This window comes from Caloenas nicobarica, chromosome 5, assembly GCF_036013445.1.
Source record: "Caloenas nicobarica isolate bCalNic1 chromosome 5, bCalNic1.hap1, whole genome shotgun sequence".
Classification (NCBI taxonomy): Eukaryota; Metazoa; Chordata; class Aves; order Columbiformes; family Columbidae; genus Caloenas; species Caloenas nicobarica.
In genome coordinates this window covers 23,687,447-23,709,974 of record NC_088249.1, presented here as the reverse complement: position 1 = coordinate 23,709,974, position 22,528 = coordinate 23,687,447, and the positions used below count along the sequence as shown (strand labels likewise).

General features: G+C 47.0%; 2 protein-coding genes across 3 annotated transcripts in view; one reads left to right on the top strand and one right to left on the bottom strand.

Annotated features, from left to right (window-relative positions):
• Positions 1 to 4,899: 4,899 nt before the first annotated feature.
• On the top strand, positions 4,900 to 21,235 carry VASH1 (vasohibin 1). The gene is made up of 7 exons (XM_065635282.1): positions 4,900 to 5,479; positions 11,265 to 11,353; positions 12,467 to 12,523; positions 13,608 to 13,682; positions 14,377 to 14,758; positions 15,142 to 15,254; positions 15,959 to 21,235. Exons 1-7 carry the CDS (start codon positions 5,213 to 5,215, stop codon positions 16,029 to 16,031), a joined length of 1,056 nt encoding a protein of 351 aa, XP_065491354.1. The 5' UTR covers positions 4,900 to 5,212; the 3' UTR covers positions 16,032 to 21,235.
• Positions 5,922 to 22,528, bottom strand: part of ANGEL1 (angel homolog 1) — a 32,673-nt gene continuing 16,066 nt past the window's right edge. Inside the window, exon 11 of one of the 2 annotated variants that reach the window (XM_065635278.1) lies at positions 5,922 to 6,095. In XM_065635278.1, coding sequence (XP_065491350.1) covers positions 6,052 to 6,095 — 44 coding nt within the window. In that variant the 3' untranslated portion in view covers positions 5,922 to 6,051. The remainder of the gene's footprint in view (positions 6,096 to 22,528) is intronic. The other variant, XM_065635280.1, reaches the window with a different exon arrangement.

Here is a 22,528-nt window from a genome sequence, read left to right as displayed (position 1 = left end):
GGACTTCATTGCACATATATTTGTACGATCAGGCTAAAGGCAGTACAGTTGTGAGCAGAAGGAAGCTAAACACAGATAAAGGAAACAGCACACAAACAAAAAACACCACGTAAAACATTATTTTCAACTCTCTATCTTTAACTCAAAGCATCTTAAAACACACACACAAAAACTACTCAAAAAAGGTGATTCACGTAATGTGTAAAAAAGAAAACTTCCATTAAGCCGCTCTGCTCTGATGTTCCACCCTGACATACACGTTTCTCTCATATAAGTGCAGTAACTTGAATCCAACAGGCTGTTTGTATGAGAAAGGTTCATTCACAGAACTGAGTTGAGCTTACTTCACTTCAAGAGAGCCCTTCAAATCAGCAAGTCTCTCCCCACCTTCAGTGGTCAATATATTAGGCCATTGACTTTCACGCAGAGGACAAGGGATTTTAACAGGTCATACAGGTCCCTCCCCCTCCTCTCAAAAGCAGGATCAGCTCTAACTATCTCACTCCTGACTGACTGATGAACAACGCTTGAAACTTTTCAATGATATGGACTCCATATTTTGCTGAGGGCATTTCTTCCAGTCTTTCACTGTCCTTACAGAAAGCTTTTTTCTAATGTGTAACTGAATCTCATTATATTTTAAGTGTGTATTACTTCTTGTCCTATGTACTCTAGAAGTACAAGACATGCCTTTTATATATGTAAAGACTGTACCCTTTTAGGCTTCTCTGCCCCTAGACTTAAAAAATTCTGCTCCCCCACTTATTCCACACAAAAAAAAGTTCATGTAAATATGTTCACAGAACAAAGTATTGTGAATCCAACTTAACACCATATCTCACATGATTTTGCATAGAGAATTTGCTGCAAAAAAGCTATGCACGTTTCCTCCCCAGTCCTTCACCAGGCACAGTAGCTCCACTAACCTGTCAGGCCAAGGCCATCCTGGACTCCACCATGACATCCCTTCCAGCCCACTCCCCCAGCCATGGGACTCAGGTAGATAGACCCTGCAGGGCCCAGGCACAGCCAGGCAGCTGCAAACCTCGCTGCCTGCCCTTCAGCTCCTCACCTCCTCTCCTAACTGCCACCAGTAGAGTCAAGCCCAGATGAAAATACACGAATCTGCAGGAAATTTCCTACACATTCCCTACAGATGCAAAGCAATCTGTGATACATAGGAACACAGCCCTCACAAAGCACGTTGCAGGCTATCCTGTGTGATACTGAGGCTCTGGGTGACTTTGCACAAAGTTCTGAAACCAGTTTAGACAAACTGCAGGTGCCTTTGAAAGAAGCATTCCAAACACACACAGAGAATTAAATAGAATTAAAAAGTAAAAAAAAAAAAAACACACTGAAGGAAATCCAACAGTTTTTAATAAAAGCTTTGGAGCTAAATAAACTCTGGGAAATAGATTCAGAAAGCTGCTGATTTGTCACATGAGGCTTTTCACTGAGCTCTTGCAGGAATACAGAAAAGGGAACCACTCCAAAACAGTTACAAAAAAGGAAGTTAGTGGCACAGAGAAGCTTAGATCACAGAGAGTTAGGCCAAGATGGATAAAGACAGCACAACCCTTGCTCATGCTCTAAGCAGCATTTAGTGTTATATGAAGGGTTCTAATTCATACTAAGAAAATGCATGTTAACTAAATTACGGAAATAGTGGCCTAAAATTGCCGTCAATAGCTAGAAATATCTGTTAAGTGTTTTAATTGTTCCTGTGTGAGTTCATAAAGACACTGCCTAAAGAACAGTCTGGTGTTGTTGAAGGTTATTTTTTTAATAATAAAATGACGTCATAATAACAAATGATTGGCAGAAATTAGAAAAAAATAGTAAAAGACATTATGAAACAGGAAATCAACACTATCACTCACTATCCATGTTCACAGAAACAAATTTTGTATCCCCTCCAATAGACACAAAACTCCCAATTCACTCAGAACAATTTGTTTTTCAAGTGCTCTCTACACCACTTGAATGCTTTTATCAAGTATTTTATCTCTTATTTAATAACTTTATTCAAGGAAGCGCTGACTCAATTTCAATTCTTTATCAATGTTATTTCTTCTTTCACAAACAGCAAATCCCAACCCTGTCTTAACAAAGCTTTACCCATTTAAACCAATCTCAGGTGTGATTCACAGAGAGTGCCTGCACAGGCTTCCTCTACAGAGCATAGGTAAATGAAAGCTTTACATTGTTATTAAACAAAAATTGAATGGTCTTCAGGTCACTCATCATCCTAGCCACAGTAATATGCTAGGGGAAATTAGAGGCAGTGTTGAATGTCCATCACACAGCCTGTGCCACGGGTAACAACATTTGCAGTCAAGGAAACACCTGCTGTGCAGAGAGGCAGAAAAGTCCCTGTCCTCTGCTGTCACTGCAGTTACGTTCAGTCCCCACGGCAGGGACTGGCTCTCTCGCCATGGCTGTGCTCTAGTCTTTCCCAGCTAAACAAAGTGTAGTGCCGTGTTATTACCTTCAATTCCCCTGCTGCTGCTGCCAAATTATTTAAAAGTGATGGCCAGCAGGGAGGGACACCGCCTAATAATTAACTAATATAAACCAAAGAAAAAAATCCCCTGACAATCCTTATTTTGAGGCCTGATGATTATTATCAGCTACGTTTCCTCCAACCGAGATTTGAGAATATATTTTAAGGCATTAAACATACAAGGATAGTATTTCATTTCTGCTATAACACACTATTTTCATTTTTGGGAAAGAATAATTCTTAACATCCCAAAAATGCCAACTAATCTTTACAAAACCTCTGGCTGCAAGTTGGGGTTACTAGCATTTCCCTCTTACAGATAGAAAACCTGAGGTATAGAAAGCAATGTGAATTAACAACTGTGAATTAGTGCCAGAGCTCAAAATCAAAAGCAGCATCCTCAGTTTTATGGACAGCTGCGCTTAGTTTCAAGCAGGGGAGGCAATGCAGCTCTAATAGAAGCATTTAAAGCCTTTGCACCCTGTTCTTTTCCCAGTGCTGTTACTGGAAATATACCTGCCACTCAAACTGCAGATGATGTCCCTCAATCTGCCTGTGCACTGCCATCGCATGACTGGGACACTTCCAGTCCTGTGTCTGTAGAGTAATTGGGGACCACAGGGTAAGAAGGGACCAAGGACATGGGATGGCACGAACTTTTCTTACAAAATGTGTTCACTCGGGGGCCGTAGAGCGATTCCTGCCACAGGCTTTGCTACCTCTTTAGATATAATGAGTCAACTTCTACTGATCTCCACTTGCTCACAGGTAGAAGGCAAAGACAACCATAAAAAACACCAAAAGCCTTACTGAAGTGATAAATCAGCACTGCTCAAGGTCCCCATTCAAGAGAAAATCCTTATTCAGTGAAGAAGCACGTGTTTAAGTATTACAGAAGTCAATGCAGATTGCATGAAGCGATGCTGGTGATCTGTTTGGAAGGCAGAAGCAAAGACATGCATTTAGCTTAATTTTCCTGAAAGGAAATCAACCTTTCAGCAATTTGGGCAATGTTGAGTTCAACAGAGATGCTGTGTTCACGTATTTTCCCCTCAGAAATGCTCTCATGTGAACATGTGTCCACATAGCATTACAGGAAAAGTGGCATTTCTCTCTGAAATCCTCCGCCAGACTCCAAAGAGGTTATAGGCAGTGCTCAGGATGCATCAAATCCCATGGCAACCAGACCCAGGATGTATTTCCCTCATTCCCCACAACAACAGCCCTTTGTTTGGAGTGCTAAATGTCAGCATTCCAAGATGCCTTTCAGAAGGCGCCTCAACAGCTGACCTGTTACTTTGTACACATTTCTTTTACTCTGTGCTTACATTACAGAACACTTTTATATTAGAGCTTTCAAAATGGATTGATATCACAGGGTGAGGAGAAAACACAGCCAGCAGTCCTGCCCACAGCAAGACATAGCCCAGCTCTTATGGAAAAGCGCACAGCTGTTGTACCGGGAACACAGTGGACGGGAACAGGCTTCCACATGTCCTGCGTAGTGTGGAGAACCTCCCAGCGCAGCTGCAGGCTGCACAGTACCGCAGGAGAGCTGCAACAGAGAACCAGGTGGTGAAGCCAGAACAAAGTGCTCGGTCTTTCTCGTGTGGTGCGTCTCCACACCCCAGATAAAGATGCGTTTTGTCTCTTTCCAGGCAGAAGAGCCCTGCGTGGTCCCTCTCATGAGACAGACACACTTCATGTAGCACACCCAGAGCTCAGGTGCAGCTCACGACCACTTTAGCACCACTTGATAAGTCAAAAGAGGAGCACCCCAATTACCTTCTCTGCCACACGTTGCTTTCTAATCGCTTTCTACCTGGCGATTTTATCGCAGCTCTTCTGTTCCTCAAAGTTAGCCCCACGTGAAAACCTGCCCCCACTTCCAGCGGGGCTTTACCGCGCAGCGGCACCACCTCCCCGGAGCCGCCCGGCGCCGCATCCCCCTCACGCACCGGAGCCCCGGCGCACCCCGCGCGCTAGCGGCCGCGCGCACAGCCGCGAGCTGCATCTCGCGGCGACCGTTAAGCGGGCGCTGCGCTGCGCTGCCCCGCCCCTCGTGGCCCCGGCCCCCCCCGCAGCTCGCTCCGGCCCCGCCCCCCTTATCGCCCGGCTGCAGCCGCCTCCCGGCCTTATCGGCCGCGGGCAGCGGCGTGCCCACCCGCCCCGGCGCCCCGCGAGCGGCAAGGCGGCTCCGGGCACGGCGGTGGGGGGGTCTGCCGCGAACCGGGGGCCTGCGAGAGCCCGCGCCGCCCGGCCCGGGGCGGAGCAGAGCGGAGGGGAGCGGCGCCCGGCCCAGCCCCGGCCCTGCCCAACGCGGCGCCGCCCCGCCCCGCCCCGCGCGGGGGCTTTGTTACCCCGCGTGCAGCAGCTGCCGCCGGGCGGTTGTCCCCGCCCGCCCCGCGGAGCGCTGGGGAGGCGGCGCGGTGGGGGCGCCCCGGCGGCAGGCCCGCCCCGCGCGGTGCCCGCCGTCACTGCCGCGGGCGGTTGGGCCGCCGGCGCCTCCCCCGCCGCGGCGGCCTGATGCGGCACCCGGCGCCGCCCCGCCTGAGCTTTTTCTCCCCTTTTCCCCGAATTCCCTCCGCCTTGTTATCTCCGGAGGCGAGGCGGGGGCGGTGACGCCCCGTGCCCGGTGCGCCGGCCATGCGGGGCGCGGCCCCCGGCGGCCCGGCGGCGGGCGGCGGGCGCTGAGAGCGGGCGGCGATGCCGATGCCGGGGGGCGGCGGGGCCGGAGCCGCGGCCGCCGCCAGGCGCCCCCCGTCCGGCGAGGCGGCGGCGCGGGACGAGGAGCAGCAGGAGGAGGAGGGCGAGGAGGATCTCCGCGACGGCGGCGTCCCCTTCTTCGTCAACCGCGGGGGGCTGCCTGTGGACGAGCCCACCTGGGAGCGGATGTGGCGGCATGTGGGCAGGATCCACCCCGAAGGGGAGCGGGTGGCGCAGAGGATCCGGGGCGCCGCTGACCTGCCCAAGGTGAGGACCCTCCCCGTGGGCGAGCCCGGTCCGGGCCATCCCCTGCGGGGCGCACGGAGGGAAAAGCGGAAAGGCTGGCAGCCTCCTGGGAGGGCTTGCTCGCCTATCTCATTGAAGCCGGGCTCCCCGCCTCGGGAAAGATCCCTGGGGAAAAGGGCTCCCCCGGGGATGCTTTTGCAGGAAGCGAAGCCACGCAGTAACTCGGAGTGCGGGAGGGTGTCCGCGGGCGCTGCCCTGGAGTGACAGCAGTACCTTCCTCTTCCGAGGCCTTGCTGGAAAACACACTTCAGATGGCTCATGTGCGAGCCTCTTGGGAGGGAGATGGATTTGAAGAGAAAGCCTGGATAAATGATGAAGAGATGAGGAGAGTTAGTTTTAGTGGAGTCCTGAGGTGGGAGGGTAAGACAGGGAGAGGTGAGTTTTTCTCTAGAAGAAATTAGATTTTGGGTACAATCTCCCACACCAAAAGGCATTCTTGCACATGACGGCGTCTGTCAGAAAAGGCACTCGTGATGCCCAAGAGTTTTAGGAGGAGTTGGCGAGCGCTTGTGGAGCTTGTTGCTGGTGTAGGGTCACATGTGACTTCCAAGCTTGTTCCTGGCCTTGCTGTAGAGATCTATATGAAAAGAGGAACAGGTGATCATTTCACTTAACCTTGTGCCATACTGAATAATTCGCATGTGAATTCTTGTGATTGTTGCTATCTGTGTTGCACCTCAGCAGGGAGAAAAATCTCCCCCTTTCCTTGGCATCCTGTGAACAAAAGACACTGCAAACATTTGTCTGTCACTCTGCTGGCGGGTTGTGATACCATTCCCATCATGCTAAGAGAAGAAATTCAGATACAAAAATATGAAGTTTTTTCTGCTCAGGCTTTTTTAGCAAGGATTTACCTTCTTGGGAAGGTAATTTGAAGTATGCAAGAACATGTTATTATATAGTGCATAGGCAATCCATACTGCTTTCCATGAGGAACTCTGGAGAAGCATGTGATGGAACATCCTTTGTACAGTGAAAAGTTACAGGCATCTGTGGCAGCAACCAGAACAAATATTGAATCCTGATTACAGTCCCTATTCTAAACCCACTAGACTTTTCCTTCCTTTTCAGATTTCCTTCCTCTCCTCTGACTTTGTCCTGAGCCAGAGTGAAGGCTGGAAACATGTTTCAGATCAATCGGAACACACACTACTTAATTTCCTGACTAAAAGGGCTGATTTGGCCAGGAGAGGCAAGGGAAATCGAAGAAAGAAGTTCACAAACAAGAGTCCAGTGCATGAGAGGAAGGAAATACAGTGTTCAGTCTCCAGTTTTGGTATTAATGTAAAGTACTTCAACTGTTGTCACCTTATAGTCTTGGTGCCAAAGAGTTACAGTTTGGGGACACAAGTGGTACAAGCTCTTGCAGTAACAGATGAAATAGGGCTATCCATTTTTTTTGGCATCTGCTAGCACCCCTGGGAACCAAATCTATAAATTTTGTTCAGCACTCTGCAATCTGAGATCCCATTCCCAAGCTCACCAGGCATACAGCTGAGAGGATGCTGGGATGCAGGAAGCAGCAAAGATGGATGGGCTCTGTTTCCCTAGCTCATTTTCCCCTCTAGAGATGTGTTTATATCTTTGAGGGCTGCTTATATCACCACCCCTCTTGGTGCCATCAAGCTGCTTTGAATGGCTGATGCAACAGATGAGAATTAGGGCACTGAGTGTACTCCGCAGGGCTAGCTCCTTTGAAAAGCCAGATACTCTCCATGTGCTGGAGGGTGAATAAGCCTTTTTAAGTGCTGGGAACTGGACAGTGGTTTACCTACTCTGAAATTTTTGGCCTCGAACAGTAGCCAGTATTGGGAGAAATAACTCTTGAAAGAGTTGTCCATAAACTAAATACTGTAAAATGATGACTGCAGGAGGCTGTGATCAGACTTTATAAATATGTTCACAGATCAGCTGCAGGGGCCTTGTCTTTCACTGGCGTGTGAGAGCTCAGAGATCTCCCCTGGTCTCCATTTCCATCAGGCCAATTTGGGGTGAGCGGGCATTGAGTGAGCTGTGTCACAGTTGCAAGACGTGGTTGATTGGCCATGCGTGCTGGGCTTTAGAGTGCCTCCCTCCAGAAGGTTGTTTCCTTTCTAGCAGCAGGGTGCATATTGCTTTGCTTGGAGCTGCTGGGACTACCAAATGGGTGCACACTGGAAATACAAAGTGATGCATGCTTGCCTCATTAAGAAACGATGGATTTTAAATGAGGCGGTTATGAGGGCAAAGACAGGAAGAGTTGCATCTAATGGTTTCACATACAGAGAGGGGGAAAAATCCAGTTTCTTTAGGGAGGCTAACAACTGGGATTGGTATTGCTCCCATGCTGCTTGTAAAATGAAGATTAGGGAGGTGCTGGGATACATATAAGAACCATAAAAGAAACTGTTGCTAAACTAGGCTGGCCAAAAGAGCACCTCTGTGATATGGATAAGGGTGGAGCTTTGTCTGTGCCTCATTCTCATGTGCCTGGTCTCTTGTACAGCATGGCCCACTTTGTACAGGAAAATCTTTGTTGTTCTTGGGATCCCCTTTCTAAAAGCAGAGTCCCAATCCCATGCAGACAGACAGCCTGCTGGATGTGTGAATCCAGGAGAAGGGGTGATGCAGCCCCTCCACGCTAGTGACGAAGGGCCAAGGACATGTTAGTCAGTCTGCGAAGCCTGGCAGAGGTATGTGCTCTGGGAAATCTGGGCTCTTTTCCTAGCTCTCTCTCTCCAGCTTTCAGAATAACTAAAAGGGAGAGCAAAATAGAGCTGATTTCCTATCTTTTCTGTTACAAATAATTCCTCTCTGCTTTCTGGAGGATTGTGAAGACTGCCTGATATTTATAGCCCTTCTGAGATGTGCAGTGGACAATGCTGGCTAAGAACAAAGCATTAGGGTCTCCCATCCTGTCAGTGTGGGATTGAGGGATGGAGACCTTATGCCTCTGCTCCTGCTTCTATTGCCCCATTAAAATGCTATAGACCTGATGCAAAAGAAACTGCAGCCCAGTGTGGGCTGCAGGCCCAGATCTGAGAGAGAGCGAGCATGATGTACTTTCATCAGTTTAATTACTTGAGGTGCAGGAGGCTCTTCTGTGTTAACTAGTCCCCTGCTGAACTGGTTGCCATTACGCTGTCTCAATGTTGCACAGTCCTTTGAGGAAAAGGGGGTGTCAAGGTTTGATTGCAGGGCGCCAATAAACTGTGGCAGATGCTTTGTTAACCTCCCCCCCTTTCCCCCCCCACCCCCCCCTCTCTCCACTAAGGAAAGGTGATAGGAGGGAAAAGAGAGAGAGAAAGAGGACTTGCAAGTTGGAAAAAAGTTTAAAATGTTTTACTAATGCTACTAATAAAATAGAGAAAATAATACAAAATATACAAAACCAATCTTGAATTCCCCGGCAAAGCTCAGCACTGCTCCAGCAGCAGCAGAGCAGGCACCTGGAAGTCCTGGGTTGGACTCTGCAGCAAACCAGAACTGGATTCAAGGATGCAGGGTCTGTCACTAGGCCTCAGATTTGCAGGGACAGCAGACAGCGTCCTTCCCAGATGTTGGCCATAGTCGAAGAAGACAAAAAGGGACGAGACCCTCGTATTCTCCCACTTTTATATGAAGTATCACGTGAATGGGATGGAATACTTAGTTGGTCAGTTTTAGTTACCTGTTCAGTTCACTCCTCCTCGCCCCTCTCACTTACAGGACGTGCATCCTTATCAGTGACCTTGCATTCCATTGCTATGTCTACCAAAACATGTATCCAACTTCAGAAAAGTGCAGTTACTTAGAAGAATTTAACTGAAAGAAAAATTCACTAAAAGAGAAACTTGCCTTGTTTTTAACAAAACCAGGACAGGGGGCCTGGAGGCCTGTACTAGTAAAGGGAGGAGTAACTACCCAGAATCATTAGTCTGTGCTGTAAACATGCACTTCATCCGTCTCCACTCGAAAAGGATGAAACTCCATGCTGAAGAAATGAAACAAAGTTAAATAGTCAGCCTGTCCTGGTTGTTACCTCTTTCATTGTTTCTGCCTAGAAACGATTTCGTATGACTCAGTGCATCAGCTCACAGCAACCAAACTGACTCAGCTCATGTGGTTCCAGAGACGGCTCCATCCCTGTGCCACTCTCTGGAGCCTTCCCTGCTCCTGCTGCAGTTAAACAAACCCAATTTCATATCCACACCTGATGTTCCTGTGCTGTCTCCTGCACGTGAGCCAGCCGGTGCCTCTGCTTGCTCCAAGCAGGGTATGGAAATGAAGCACTGAAGATGGTAACTGGCACCTCCATGAGGTCCTAGGAAAATGGGTACCAGTGCCCAAATGGTGCTATTTTGTTTTTTAAAAAAAAGAAAGAAAAGAAAGATCAAAACACAGGAGAGAAAATGGATAAAGAGTTGAGTTTAGGTCAGTATTTACTTGCCGATGGTGTTTGGAGCTAGACTGAAAAACAGATTACAGTTTCCAGAGGCAGCGACAGCCTGTCTTTCCGAGTTAAGCAGTCTCTGGCCCATGTGCTGTGGGGGCACAACCAGAGTGCGACCATGTGGCAAACCAGAACAGGGAACTGATCTGACTGAAAACTACCCCTGCTTGCTGGCTCAGCTTTCAGCTGGTTCAGGTGCCTGACCTGGTTCACCAGTCACTTGTGCCAACTCAGGGCAGAAGAAGGAGGTATGGAAATGACTGGCTGCAGAAATACACGTGGAGGGTGATTAGTGATGAGTGGCTAACCAGTGCTGCTGGCTACACAGCCATGGCCAGCAGAGGCAGATGTGTGCAGCAGAGTGGAGGGCCCAAGGGAAGATCTGGTTCTGACTCACTTTTTCTTAGCTGGGGATAGCCCAGCTCTGGGGGAAGTCAGAGGAGGAACCGAAATGCTAAAAACCAACCTGCTGTGAAAAGCTGCAGTCTGATATCAGAGTGGTGTGTGCAAAGCACAAGCCCTTCAGAGGGAAAATGCTGGGCTGTTTCTCCAAGCCTGTCAGTCACACTGAATTTGTGTCTTCTCCATTATATTTGTCCTGTGGACAGGACCCTTCTCTTTCCTTAAACACATTTTCTCAGCTGCTGACAAGGCTGCAGTAATCCCCTGTGGAGCAAACAGTGAGGAAAATCTGACTGGACCCATATGGCTGAGGACTCAGAATGGGACAGCAGTCTGAACACTGAACTTTCAGATGTCATTGTGACCATGTAATTCAAAACAACAGACACTGATGGACTCCTCCCTGCTGGGGAGGGAGTCATGATGCTGTCACGTCTGTGGCCTAGTCAGTGCCAACTCACCTGATATGCCAGGAGGCAGTAAGGGGCCTTTATACCCTTGCTTATTGGACTATTCCATACTTCAGTGGCTTTGGGGAAACTCATTCTCTATTTTTGCCTCTCTCTTTCCTTCTCTTGTTTTTGTTTTGTGCCTTCCAGGTTGCATACTCAAATGAGGCCAAGCTTGCTCAGGTTATAGCTTTCCTGTCTCACACCTTGCCTTTTCAGTTAATCTAATTCTTCCAGTGTAACATTGCCTAAATGCAGGACCCTTTCACACAGTTTCTCTTGCAGCTCTGTTGTGGTGCTTCATTCTGAATCCTTTCTCAGTTACAACTGTGGCAACAGAGGAATGTTCCTGGTGTGGGCACTTTGGGCAGCAAAAAGGGGCTCGTTTCAGAGGAACACGCTCCCTGTAGCTATGTGCCACTGAGGTCAGCAAGAAGCCGGAGAGGTTTGGAAGTGGTGATTTATGTTCTGCTCCCCGTTTCAGATTCCCATACCAAGTGTGCCTACGTTCCAGCCGTCCACCCCCATCCCTGAGCGCCTAGAAGCTGTACAGCGCTACATCAGGGAGCTTCAGTATCCTTTACTGCTACCTGAGTCACTGGAGTGATAACCCAGGAAGGGGGAGCAAGGGGACTTTCCTGTGAAGAACAGAAAAGCTCATTCTGTGGTAGCTGGAAGAGAACTGAAACTTGCTCCCTAAAAACAGGAAGCTGGATTTGGGATGATGGTTTGTTTTGCCGTTCTGTTTTGGTTTTCTCTTTTTCTTTCTCTTTTTTCTGCCCACGTTACCTTCTGATCCAGTTCACTCTATGTCACAAACGGGCATGTTGTTGAGGGCCCTTCCCTACTACCCACCCTTCTAGGTCAGTGGCTTTACAGTGCCGTTTTGTTAAAAACATACATACCTAGGACCCTGACAGCCAGGTCTCAGATGGACTCAAAACTGTGTCACCTCACTGTTAAGGCACAGGTGAGCTGTGGTGGTGAGAAAACTGCCTCTCAGGTCATCCTACTCAAACACTCTTCTCTGTAACTGTCTTAAGGACAGCCAACTACTCTGCTTTTGTGCATCTGTGGTATCCTGCCCCTTTATATGCAGAGTTGCCTGTGCGACTTGTCCTGACATTGAGATTTCTCCCTCCCTGTTGTGCTGGACAGTAGGCATGTGCCACACAAGCACAGTCTAATCTCACTGATGAGATACAGAGCTAGCTCTGGCTTCAGCCCTAAAACAAGGCAAGAAGGCAAACCTTTGGGCACCTCTCACCCATCTAAGGTGGTTGTGCTCTGGATTGGGTCTCAGTCTTAGAATAAGGTATCATCAATGTTTCAGTGCTCCACGCATTCTGTGCAGAGTGGAGTAGGCAGAGATCAGTCAAACTTTATTCTGCCGTGGTAGCTGGAAAGCCGAGCAGAGGATGTGCTGTCAGCATGGACCTTTGGGAAATGGAGTGGAAACCTGTGTGTGGAGAGAAGAACTGACAAGAAGGAAATGCAGTGGAAGTAAGGAGAGACTGTAAATGGGAGAAATGCAGGAGAAGGAGGTGAGGACTTTCTTGCGTTGGTGTTGTATTTGTGGGATCATGATTCTGCTGTGAGAATAGTAAGTAATGTGAAAGTTCCTCAGACAGGTTTTCTTCAAATTCTAATTTCCAAGGTGCCAAGCCCTTAACTTTTTGCCTCCAGGTACAATCACACTGGGACACAATTTTTTGAGATTAAGAAGAGCAGACCTCTGACTGGGTAAGCGCTGGCAATCCCTACAGCATTTAATCCTTGCTTTAAGATGTTGGGGCCTTGCTACACCCACTGCTTTTTCTGCCACTCCATGGCTAAGGTCTAGGTGGCACTTGGGGCTTTCAAGTACTGCAGCTCCATCCTACTTTAGGTGACTTTACTGTCTGTTGCCTAAGGCACAGCTGGGCACAGCTGTGTCTGCCCTTTCTCAATGACAAGAGGAGGTTTTGTTGTCATGAATCAGTAAACCTAGTAAAATAACATCAATGTATTTCAAAGATGTACAGATTGTGCCTGCTTTTAATTGGAATATAACTACATAAACTTCTGATGGATTCTGAAACCAGGTCCTGCCCTAAACAAGCTTCATAAAAGCCAAGTATCTTTACAGGTCTAACTTCATAGTTCCTGTGAGTGACTTTGCAAAATCTAGGCTAAGTTTTTGGTGTCTCATACTTTGAAGGAGAAGAGGGATTCTCCTGAATGCAGATTTTGCGAAGAGCCATGCCCCATAAGTTCCTGGAGATAAGCACCTCACATTCATTGACTGTCTCAGCCAGCATTCTGAGAGTCTTTCAAGACTGGCTTCTTACTGTCGGTCTAGTCCATAGACTGATGTGACCCCACACGTCTTGTGCTGTAATCAGTGCAATGTCTCCTCCGCAGTATTTGTTGAATGCAGAGCAGGGTTGGTTCCAAAGAGGGCTTCACTGTCCTTGAGTCTTGTGAGGCAAACACTGCTGGCTTTTGGTCTTCTGAGGCTTCTGCTGGTGGTCACACCAGTGTCCATCCAGACCTCGCTGAGCCAAGTGCTGTGGTCTCCCTGAGAACAGAAATTGGCCGAGCAGGCAGCTTGGCTGTAACTCACTGAAGGGAGCTCCTTGTAAGCAGCAGCAGCATGTGGCAGAGACCTGGCTTGGATTCAGTATTTTCCTAAAGAAGGTATTTTCTTCTGTTCCCTGTCCTCAGTGGGCCACCTTCTCTCCTGGAAACCTACCTTACATATATAGCGCAACAAGGCTGAAATGGCCGTACTTGCATAGCACAAGCCTTCTAACTGTCCACGTCTTTCCCTTGTCCCACTCTGCAGGCTGATGGACCTGGCCAAAGAAATGACCAAAGAGGCCCTGCCAATAAAATGCCTGGAAGCTGTGATCCTGGGAATGTATCCTTTCGTCTTGGGATTGTGCATGTCTGCCCATCCTTGTGTTTTCTCCTCTGCTCTCTTATGATGCTTTGAGGCTGCTGCTAATATTTCACTGAGCCCCACATCACTGTTTTCCCTCCCTGGTTCTCCCCAAAAAGCTCTGTGTCATCTTTAAGCACACATTATTTCCTAGTTATATTCCAGGCTTAGTCTGTGTCACTCGGGCTGCAGATTTTTGACACACATTGGCAAAGCCACCTGGAGGGGCAGAGATGGCAAGTGAATGGTTCAGAAGGGTTGTCTGATGAGTATTTTGTCCTCAACATTCCTTGGTTTGTGTGTGAAATAGTAGCTAGTGAAACAGATTAAAACAAACTGAGGAATAATGCTACAGCATTACAGTTTGGGAGCTAGGGAATATAGTGCACTTGAGGTGTCAGCGTTTCAATTTCTGCATCACAAAACTGCCAGCAAATTAACTTCTCTTTGTTGATTGTCTTGTTGAAGAGGCCAAGTCTGGTTTCCCCATGACACCGATGAAAGTAGGGCAGCTTGCAATGAGCTGGACTCTTGATCTGGAGAACAAATCCTACTTACGTGATGTGTGAATCAGTGGTAAATCTGCTGAGCAGGCAGGGATGGTTTGGAGCAGGAAGTATCTTGCCAAGAAAATGGTATCACTGGTTGTTTCCTGAATAGCGGCTGCTGTCAGTTACCTCACCAACAACATGACCACGCTGGATCGTTTCCCCATCAGCTTCAAAACCCACTTCTCAGGGAACTACTTCCGACACATTGTACTGGGGGTGAACTTTGGAGGCCGCTATGGGGCGCTGGGCATCAGTCGACGTGAGGAGCTCATGTACAAAGCACCCGTCTTCCGCACACTGAGCGAACTCATCTTTGACTTCGAGGAGGCATATCGCCGCTGCTGGCACACTCTCAAAAAGGTGAAGCTGGGCCACTGTGTGTCCCACGACCCCCACAGTGTGGAGCAGATTGAGTGGAAGCACTCCATCCTGGATCTAGACAAGCTGACCCGGGAAGACTTCCGCAAAGAGCTTGAGAGACATGCCCGTGATATGAGGCTGAAGGTAAGCAGCAAGGATGGAGAAGTAGTTTGCTGCTGCATCCGCTGTCTTGCCTGGCTGATGGTGTGCTGGGGGAGTGAAGTGGCAGGAGGATCTCCTCGGTGGTGGTGGAATAGAGGGTGAATTGGAGGCTCTTTTCCTTTGTATACAGGCTGGTCCCCAAATGGACACTCATGCAGATGCAGCACTGCAGTTCTGATTAGCTTGGCCTATATACAGTCCTTGAAGCCATAGCTGTCACTGTAGCTTGTTTTTTTCTGGCTTTTGCATTTTTGATGCACTTTTTGTCTTTTATTCCTGTGTATTTATTGTTGTTAGGCTTTGTGTTTTCTGGTTACTACTCTTATTGGTTTTCTGCTCACATTGCTCTTACTTTGTTTTGGTAGATTGGCAAAGGAACCGGGCCACCATCTCCCACCAAGGACAGAAAGAAAGATGTCTCCTCCCCACAAAGAGGTCAGGCCAGCCCCCACCGGCGCAACAGCCGTGGGGACCGACGGTGAGTGGGGCTCCTGGGCAGGAGACCTATCTAGAGCATCACTGTTTTACTGACAGACTCCATGTTGCTGTCTGGTTTTGGCTCCTTTTGATATCTTACTGGGGTTCTTTATAATGGGGGATATTTCTCTGACCTGCAGCAGAATTCTTCCCTAGTCTTTGCCTTTGTGAGTTTATCATCACTTGGGGAGTGGGGGCACAGCTGTTTTTTGGTTTGGGTTTTTGTTTTGTTTTGGGGGGGGGGTGTTGGTGGTATTTGGGGAGGGTGTTTGGTTTTTTTGTTGTTTTTTTGGTTTGGTGTGGGGTTTTTTGTTTTTGTTTTTTAATTTTGGCAGGGAGGAGGAAAGTAGCTCAAATATACAGTGAGATGGTAGCTGATATTTAACCTTATGCAGGGCTCTGAGCTCTGGTGTCTCACAGACCTTTGCCCCAAAGAGTTTCCAAAAATTACACTGCTGTCAGTGAGATTGTTTTCCTGAAACTGATCTGGGGTACCAGATTGGACTTCCTACTCTTCCTCACCTGCATTTTCTTCTGTGGAGATGGCTGGGAGAGTTACCAGAGGTTGCAGAATAATCCTGCCCTCAATAGTGTAGGATAAGTCTGAAGCTTTCCAGTACCTTTTCCTGTGCTGCCATCTCTATGTGCAGCACCTCCTGACTGAAAAAACAGTTTCTGAATAGCTGTTACCCTCTTTGCTCACAGGCCATCTGGTGAGAAGAAGCCTGCCGATTCCAAAGCCATGCCAGACCTCAATGGGTACCAGATCCGGGTGTGAAGAGAGCTGTGCCTTGTCTGCCTGGCTCCACAGACTTCTTGCTGGCCACAACTGGGACCTGGATCCACCTGCAGTGATTCTGACAAAGGGGACAGGGGAGCGGGAGCGGAACAGAGTGCTGGTCTTCCCAGGTACTTCCTAGTGGGCCAGTCCCAGAGCTGGATCCCATGGGTCCCAGAGGATTCACCTGCCTGTTTCTGGGAGAGGTGTCCATCTTAATTCACTGAAAGAAGTATTTTTTAAAAAAATAAAAAACATCTGTACGCTGGTGGGAGTTTGTTGCAGGAAGAATATGAAGTGAGTGGGGTCAGCCAACTTGCTATCAATTTTTTTGTGTTGACAGCAAGTGGATGAAGCATCTTGTCAACAGTACTTCTTCCCTGTCTGCACAGAAGTCTTCAACCTATGCGAGGCCTGCAGGGCTGAGGGGGAAATGATGCTGCAATGGGATGGCTCCCACATCTTGTGCAAAAACTCCTGGTTTTGTCATTACGAACACTTTGTTTAGCATTGCTCTTGTGAAAGACAGGGCTGAATTTGCTCAGGCTGATTTATTGATCATACATGGGCTTCTCATCCGGAGAAACCACATCCTTTGTGTTTAGTCCTGCCTATTTCAAAGCATTTCATTGTCTCTGAGGGGGTAGACAGTGGGTTGATGATCCTCTTTACCCACTGCAATGCTGGTGAGCTGTTGCTCTAAGTCCTTTTGTGGTTAAGTGGGTCAGGATATGCCTATGCCATTACCGTATGTAAACAGGCACAGGAACCTCAGTCATCCCAGCAGTGGAGACAGGGGCTGGTGGGAAGCCTGAACTTTGAGTCATCTCCATATCAGCCTTTTCTCTAGTAACTTCTAGTGACTGCTACTGTGAAAGCTTGCAGAAGGCACTTCAGCCACTGAGGTATGAGTTTTAAGACTAAATAGTTAAAGAAGGATTTAATTATGTGAACAGGTTTTACAAGCACTTCTCCCTTCCACAAGGGTCTTGCCCCTTCCTCACTGTAGTGTTAGTGCTAGAGTTACAGACACCTGTTGGTGGAAAGCCCTGCTCAAGGAGATTGCTGCCACTTTCCTGACAGCTCAGCCTGGAGCCTCCAGAAGGTAGTTCTCCAGTCCAGAGCTGTGCTTGTGTTCTGGCTCTCCGGATAGCTGCAGTATAACAGCACCACTTATGGTAGCCTTCCCCGAAGGGCTCGGCTGGGCCTTTCTGCCTGCTTACAGCCTTGACTCTTCCTACACTTCTTTTCAGGGGAGTGTTGTATTACTGATTAAGCAGTGTAATGCTTGTCAGAAGTCTGGAGTGTTGTCAGAGCTCTCTTTGAAGCCTAGGGCCTGGAAACAGTGGGGTTGCCTGAAGTCATAACAGCATGGCCTTGAAGTGAACTGGTGTGTGCATCTAGGGCAGGAGTGACAATCTCATTTTCACTGGGGGCTCACATCAGCCTCGTGGTTGCCTTCGAAGGGCTGAATGTAATCTTAGGACTGTGTAAATGTAACTGCTCCTACTCCTTCGGCCCTTTGAAGGCAACCGCTGATGTGGCCCCTGGTGAAAATGAGTTTGACACCCCTGATCTAGGGGATGCAAAAACTGAGCTTGAGAGTGGGAATATACTTGAGAGAAACCAAGTCTTGTTTTAGCACAGACGAGGAGCTAAACTTTCTGAAATACTACACATTTAATTTTGTTAGAACTGGCCTTATTCCTTCCTGTGACCTTGTTAAAAACATGATGGAGCTTAGCTCTACCAGGTTTTTGTTGCAGTTTTGCTTTGCCACACCCTCACATAAGCAGTGCTATTTTGGTGGCAGAGAATGGATTCTTATCCCTAAACAAATCAGCTCTCTGAGTTAAAGCAGTGTTAATCCTTGAAGCACCACCCACAAGCGATTTAACTCTGGCCTTACAGGTTCCTAATTGTACATCCTTAATTGTGATGTAACTTGCAAGGCGCTATATCCATCCACTGCAGTCTGTCCTTCCAAGCTCTCTTTGTAGCCCGTACTTTTCTGCTATGCTGTATGACCAGGAGGACAATCCACAGGGATGTGGTAGAACTTGCTGCTGATCCAAGATAAAGTTAATCCAGAAGAGGATGCCAGTTTCCAGAGTGCAGCGCAACATCTGTCCCCTCCCTTGCACTCCAACTACACACAACAATTTGCAATTAGACAGCTGGAGCAACCCAAGCACCCATGTCAATGTGTCCTCTGGTCAATTTTGTGCAGCTGTAAATTAACATATTTAGTGTCCAGATGCTAACAATGATGTTAGCTGCAAAGGTACATTACCTGTAAATATGGGTTACTTGGAAGCCACAAACTGCCTTTGCATAATGTTTCCTATGCAGCGGACTGAAAGTTCAGGTGACACTGAATCACGTGATAAATACAAGCAGCAGTCAGCAAGGAAGACTGAATGTCAGGTTTTATTAAAGTGGATGAAATCCAGAAAAAAATATAAGAGCCACTTAGATAAAACTAGGATGCATCCTCACCATGATTTTGGTTGGCTAGTTAATTCAGAGTAACTGGAAAGCTCCTGAGAATAATTAGTAGCTTCATACAGAGCACATTCAATAGCTGGATAGACTTGAGCCTTTTTAGGTGGAAAGGAGGGGAAGTGTGTTGGTGGGAGGAAGACTTCAAAACAAATGGGGCAAATGAGGAGGCAGCTGCAAGCTAATGATGCTTTCTTGAGAGCAGGGCAAAAGGGATGCTCAGCAGTGTTAGATCACCAGGGCAGCATGGCTTAAAACAAAATGCTTTGTTTGACCTAGTGATTAAGTGCTTTCCTGCAGGATGTAAGCAAGGCCAATAGCTTAGAAAACCAAAGGAAGTAGATGTTTAAGGAATGAATGACAGGTAAATTTCAAGGTCTCTTAATCCTCAGCTGTAGCCAGACAAGAATATCCCTTTCAAGATTTAGTTGCACAATTATGTATGTTAGGAAGCATTTACTACTTCTTCTGTATCTAATGATGACAGCTTCTCAAGATGGGCACAGGAACAGATACGAGCCCTCTCCTAGGGTTACTATTTCAAGCCTTCTGCTAAGTTTCTCTGTGTGGTAGAATTCCTGCCCCTTACTGTTTCTGTATCTCCAGTTTAGCAGATGGTGCAAGAAACTGGAAAAAGACCAAACAGTTCTCCCTTTCTTGCTCTTACTCCCCTCATCTTTGTAACAAGATGAATCACTTCAACACAAAGCTTAGCTTCCTTGCTAACAAACAAGACAACATCTCCCTGTGACACTGAGGATTAGTGCAACCCAGTCTTAGGCTGTAAGAAACATGAGGGTACAATGAAAGATGAACTTTTGCACTTCCACTTCTTCCCGCCCGCATCCACCTGCTCTGGCTTCTGGTCTGTTTGCCTTTAACCATAGGGGAAAAAAGGCTGGACATGAGGTTTTTTCACTTCTGCAGCCTTAAGAGCTACAGAGAAGGAATGAAAATAAGGAACTAGACTGTAACTCATACTCCTTAGTGCCTGCAGAACAAAAAAAAAAGGATCTTGAGGAGTCCTATTAATTATTTAATGTTAAATATTAATATGATCATTCATGTAGCTCTGAGGTGTAAATTTCACTGTTCAGTAGGTCCCATTTGGTGTCTGTGCTGCAGTGCGAGTCCTTCTGAACTCTGTGGAAGGGAACTGCATCTATACACAAGGAATGGAGAGACACTGCCTATGCTGTATGTGAAGTCTGAGTGAGCTTTGAAAGATCTGAGCAAATGCTGACCTGCTACTAGCAAAACTATTTTAAATGTAATGCAAATCTTGAAATAAGAATTTCTCTTTATACTTTTATGTAGACAAGTCCCTTGGTACCTGGCCAACTGCATTTTTTTTAAATGGATGAATGGATTAGTGAGCAAAACTTTCTGCTCTGGTGTCACTGATATAAATTTCATATGCTAAAGAGTGGGATTGGGAGTCCAGCAGTCTGTGACACACTAGCCTTTTTTAACTCTGATATGGTGAGCTTAACAAGTCTTTAGGAACTTAAGGTATGTTAACAAGTGTTTTAGCTGGGAGTGGAGTGCTTTTTTTTCAGTTGACTATTTTACCTGTGTGCCACTATATGAGTCAGTATGTAGTATGGCTGGATCTACCAGAATAAACGTCTCTAGAACAGTGGCTGAAACATAGTTTCTGTTCATGCAGTAGCTGTATTACTGTTATCAGATCTGTTTCACATGAAGAATTTTTTTTTAAGTATTTCAGGTGAAAGCCTTAATCAGGTGTCTGCCCCTTAAGGCAGGCTCACATGTGGTATTGTATAGACTGAAACATGACTGTCCTTAAAATTGCAGAGTTTAAGAAACCATAATGAACAGAAGAATGCTCCTGTTGCCAAAAGGCAACAGTCTGGATTAGATGGGTTTAACCTTGCTCCACTGCCTTGAGTTAATCACTTCAGGTACTTGCTTTAGCCATTTGCTCCTTCTAAGTGAAGTATTTCAAGTGGTCCTGATAATCGGGCACTAGATATAAGCAGGAGGTGCCCTGTGTCCCATGCAAACTGTGCGTGCAAGTCCGGCTGAAATAACACCGCCTGTTCCAGTGGTCTTGCACTGTTGTCCTGTCAACACTGAGACCTGCATTATAGATTTATAAGTTAACATAAGAAAGCAGGTGCTATTCTGGCTTGGTGTTTTCTCTGCCAGAGCAAGGTGGATTTGGTCCCTCTACAGCCAAGCTGAACTCCTTAGGGAATGTAATGTTTTTGTCTGTTTTCTGAGCAGGTGTTTACTTGTGTCACAACCACTTTCCTTCAGTGGTGCCCTGGCCCCATTTGCTCAAGAGCAACTCATCTTAGGCCCAGAAGGCTACTGAATCCCCCATAATCTCTGCAGAGCAGAGATTCCCTCCAGGTCAGGGTTGCGATGGTGCTAGTGGGACCTGAGTGGTCCCCTTCCATATACATCAGTATTCTACTCTAGCACTGATAGAGTGCTCCAAAACCATTTACATCTTTATCACTGGTACAGCTCAGCACTAAGAAATGGAAGGTTTCTTTCTTTAAGAACAATATCACGTGTGTCTTTTTGTAATTAATCAGTGTTGTTCTGTGTTCTTATGTAGCCAACACAGAACTTGTACTTAGATTTAGTTCTTACTGCACTTCCCATAGCCCTCACATTGATACTTCTTCCTGTTCCCTTTGACACTTAAACAATAAAATTCCCTCTGTACTGCTCTCAGCTTGTGCAGAGAAAACAAGATGTCTGTGCTGTCTTTCTTTCCAATTTAAACTTTCCCGTTGTAAGTTATCTGAGAAGTCAAAGGCACAGCCTTAAGGGATGGTATCACACATTATGTATAGAAGCCCTGTACTTGAAACACTGTGGACATGGAAGAACCCTCATTCTCCTTCAATCACCTGAACAAGTGAGTATGTCTGTACACACAGAGGCAGCTGCCAGAGATTAAGTATGCATGTGGCTGTGCAGCAAAGGGTAAAACTCATTGTTTCCTCTTGAACTGTCATCAGTCAGGCTGGATGGAAAAAAAAGTCAGTGGATGCAGCAAAAGAAATTTCAGTTTTTGAAACAATACAGTAAGGGTTAACAGAAGCCGCTGCTTGCACTGCGCTACTCTTCAGGATCCAGTCTCCCTTACCAGCCTGAAAAGCAATTCTGCTTAAGCTCTATAGTTTAGTGGCCTTCTGGACTAATAACCTCACCAAGACTTCTCAAGACAAATGCTGGGTTAACGAAGGACAGTCAGCTGCAAGATTCAGTGCGTTTCCCCAGCAAGGAGGATCTAACTTTATTCAGACTATCATCTTTCAGGCATAACATACCCCCTCTCTCTAGGGAAATGAGTAATAGCTGGGATCAGGGCCAGGACGTAGGCAAGCCTGCAGTGTGTAGAGGAGAGGAATAAACAGCCCCTAACCTCTTACTCCAAAGAGAATGGCACATGCTATAGTCCCTCTTGGCTAAGTTAATTATATGAACAACTTCTGCTCTGAGAAGTATTTGCACAAGACCTAGTAGGTGGTATGAAGAGACAAACGAAGAGAGTAGCCACCGCATAAGCCTGCATGGCCTGTGCTCAAGCCCGGGAGTTGACAATAGACTTCAGCAGCAGTAGAAGGCTTCTTGCTCTCCTGTTAAATACTTAAAAGACTAATAATATTAGCAAAAGAGACTAAAATGCTGAGACTTCTGTAAACCTTTATTTCAGATGCCTGCTTGAAAATACCCTCCACCCCATGTCTTACAGATTTTGCTAAAAAGCAGGTAACTCCTAAATCCCCTACAGATTCATAGGTCAGGGTGATTGCTAGCTAGCCAATCAAGTGAGAAAGGCAAAACAGTGACTTGACCACAGCTGAGATTAAAAATAAGACTTTCTGCTGCCTCTTAGATCAGGCTTTCCCCCCTGCTACTGATAGTTCCTGCAGTTATAGGTTTTTAAGTCAGTTAGAGATTACACTACTTGGACCTTAGTGAAAAGCCTTTGTCATGGCAAGGATGCAGAA

What these genes read in the sequence shown, in the direction of transcription:
- VASH1 (XM_065635282.1), top strand. Translation starts at nt 5,213, where the DNA reads ATGCCGATGCCGGGGGGCGGCGGGGCCGGAGCCGCGGCCGCCGCCAGG. An exon ending in CGCTACATCAGGGAGCTTCA is followed by an intron (nt 11,354 to 12,466) that starts GTATCCTTTACT and finishes TTTTGCCTCCAG; the next exon opens with GTACAATCACACTGGGACAC. An exon ending in CCCGTGATATGAGGCTGAAG is followed by an intron (nt 14,759 to 15,141) that starts GTAAGCAGCAAG and finishes TTGTTTTGGTAG; the next exon opens with ATTGGCAAAGGAACCGGGCC.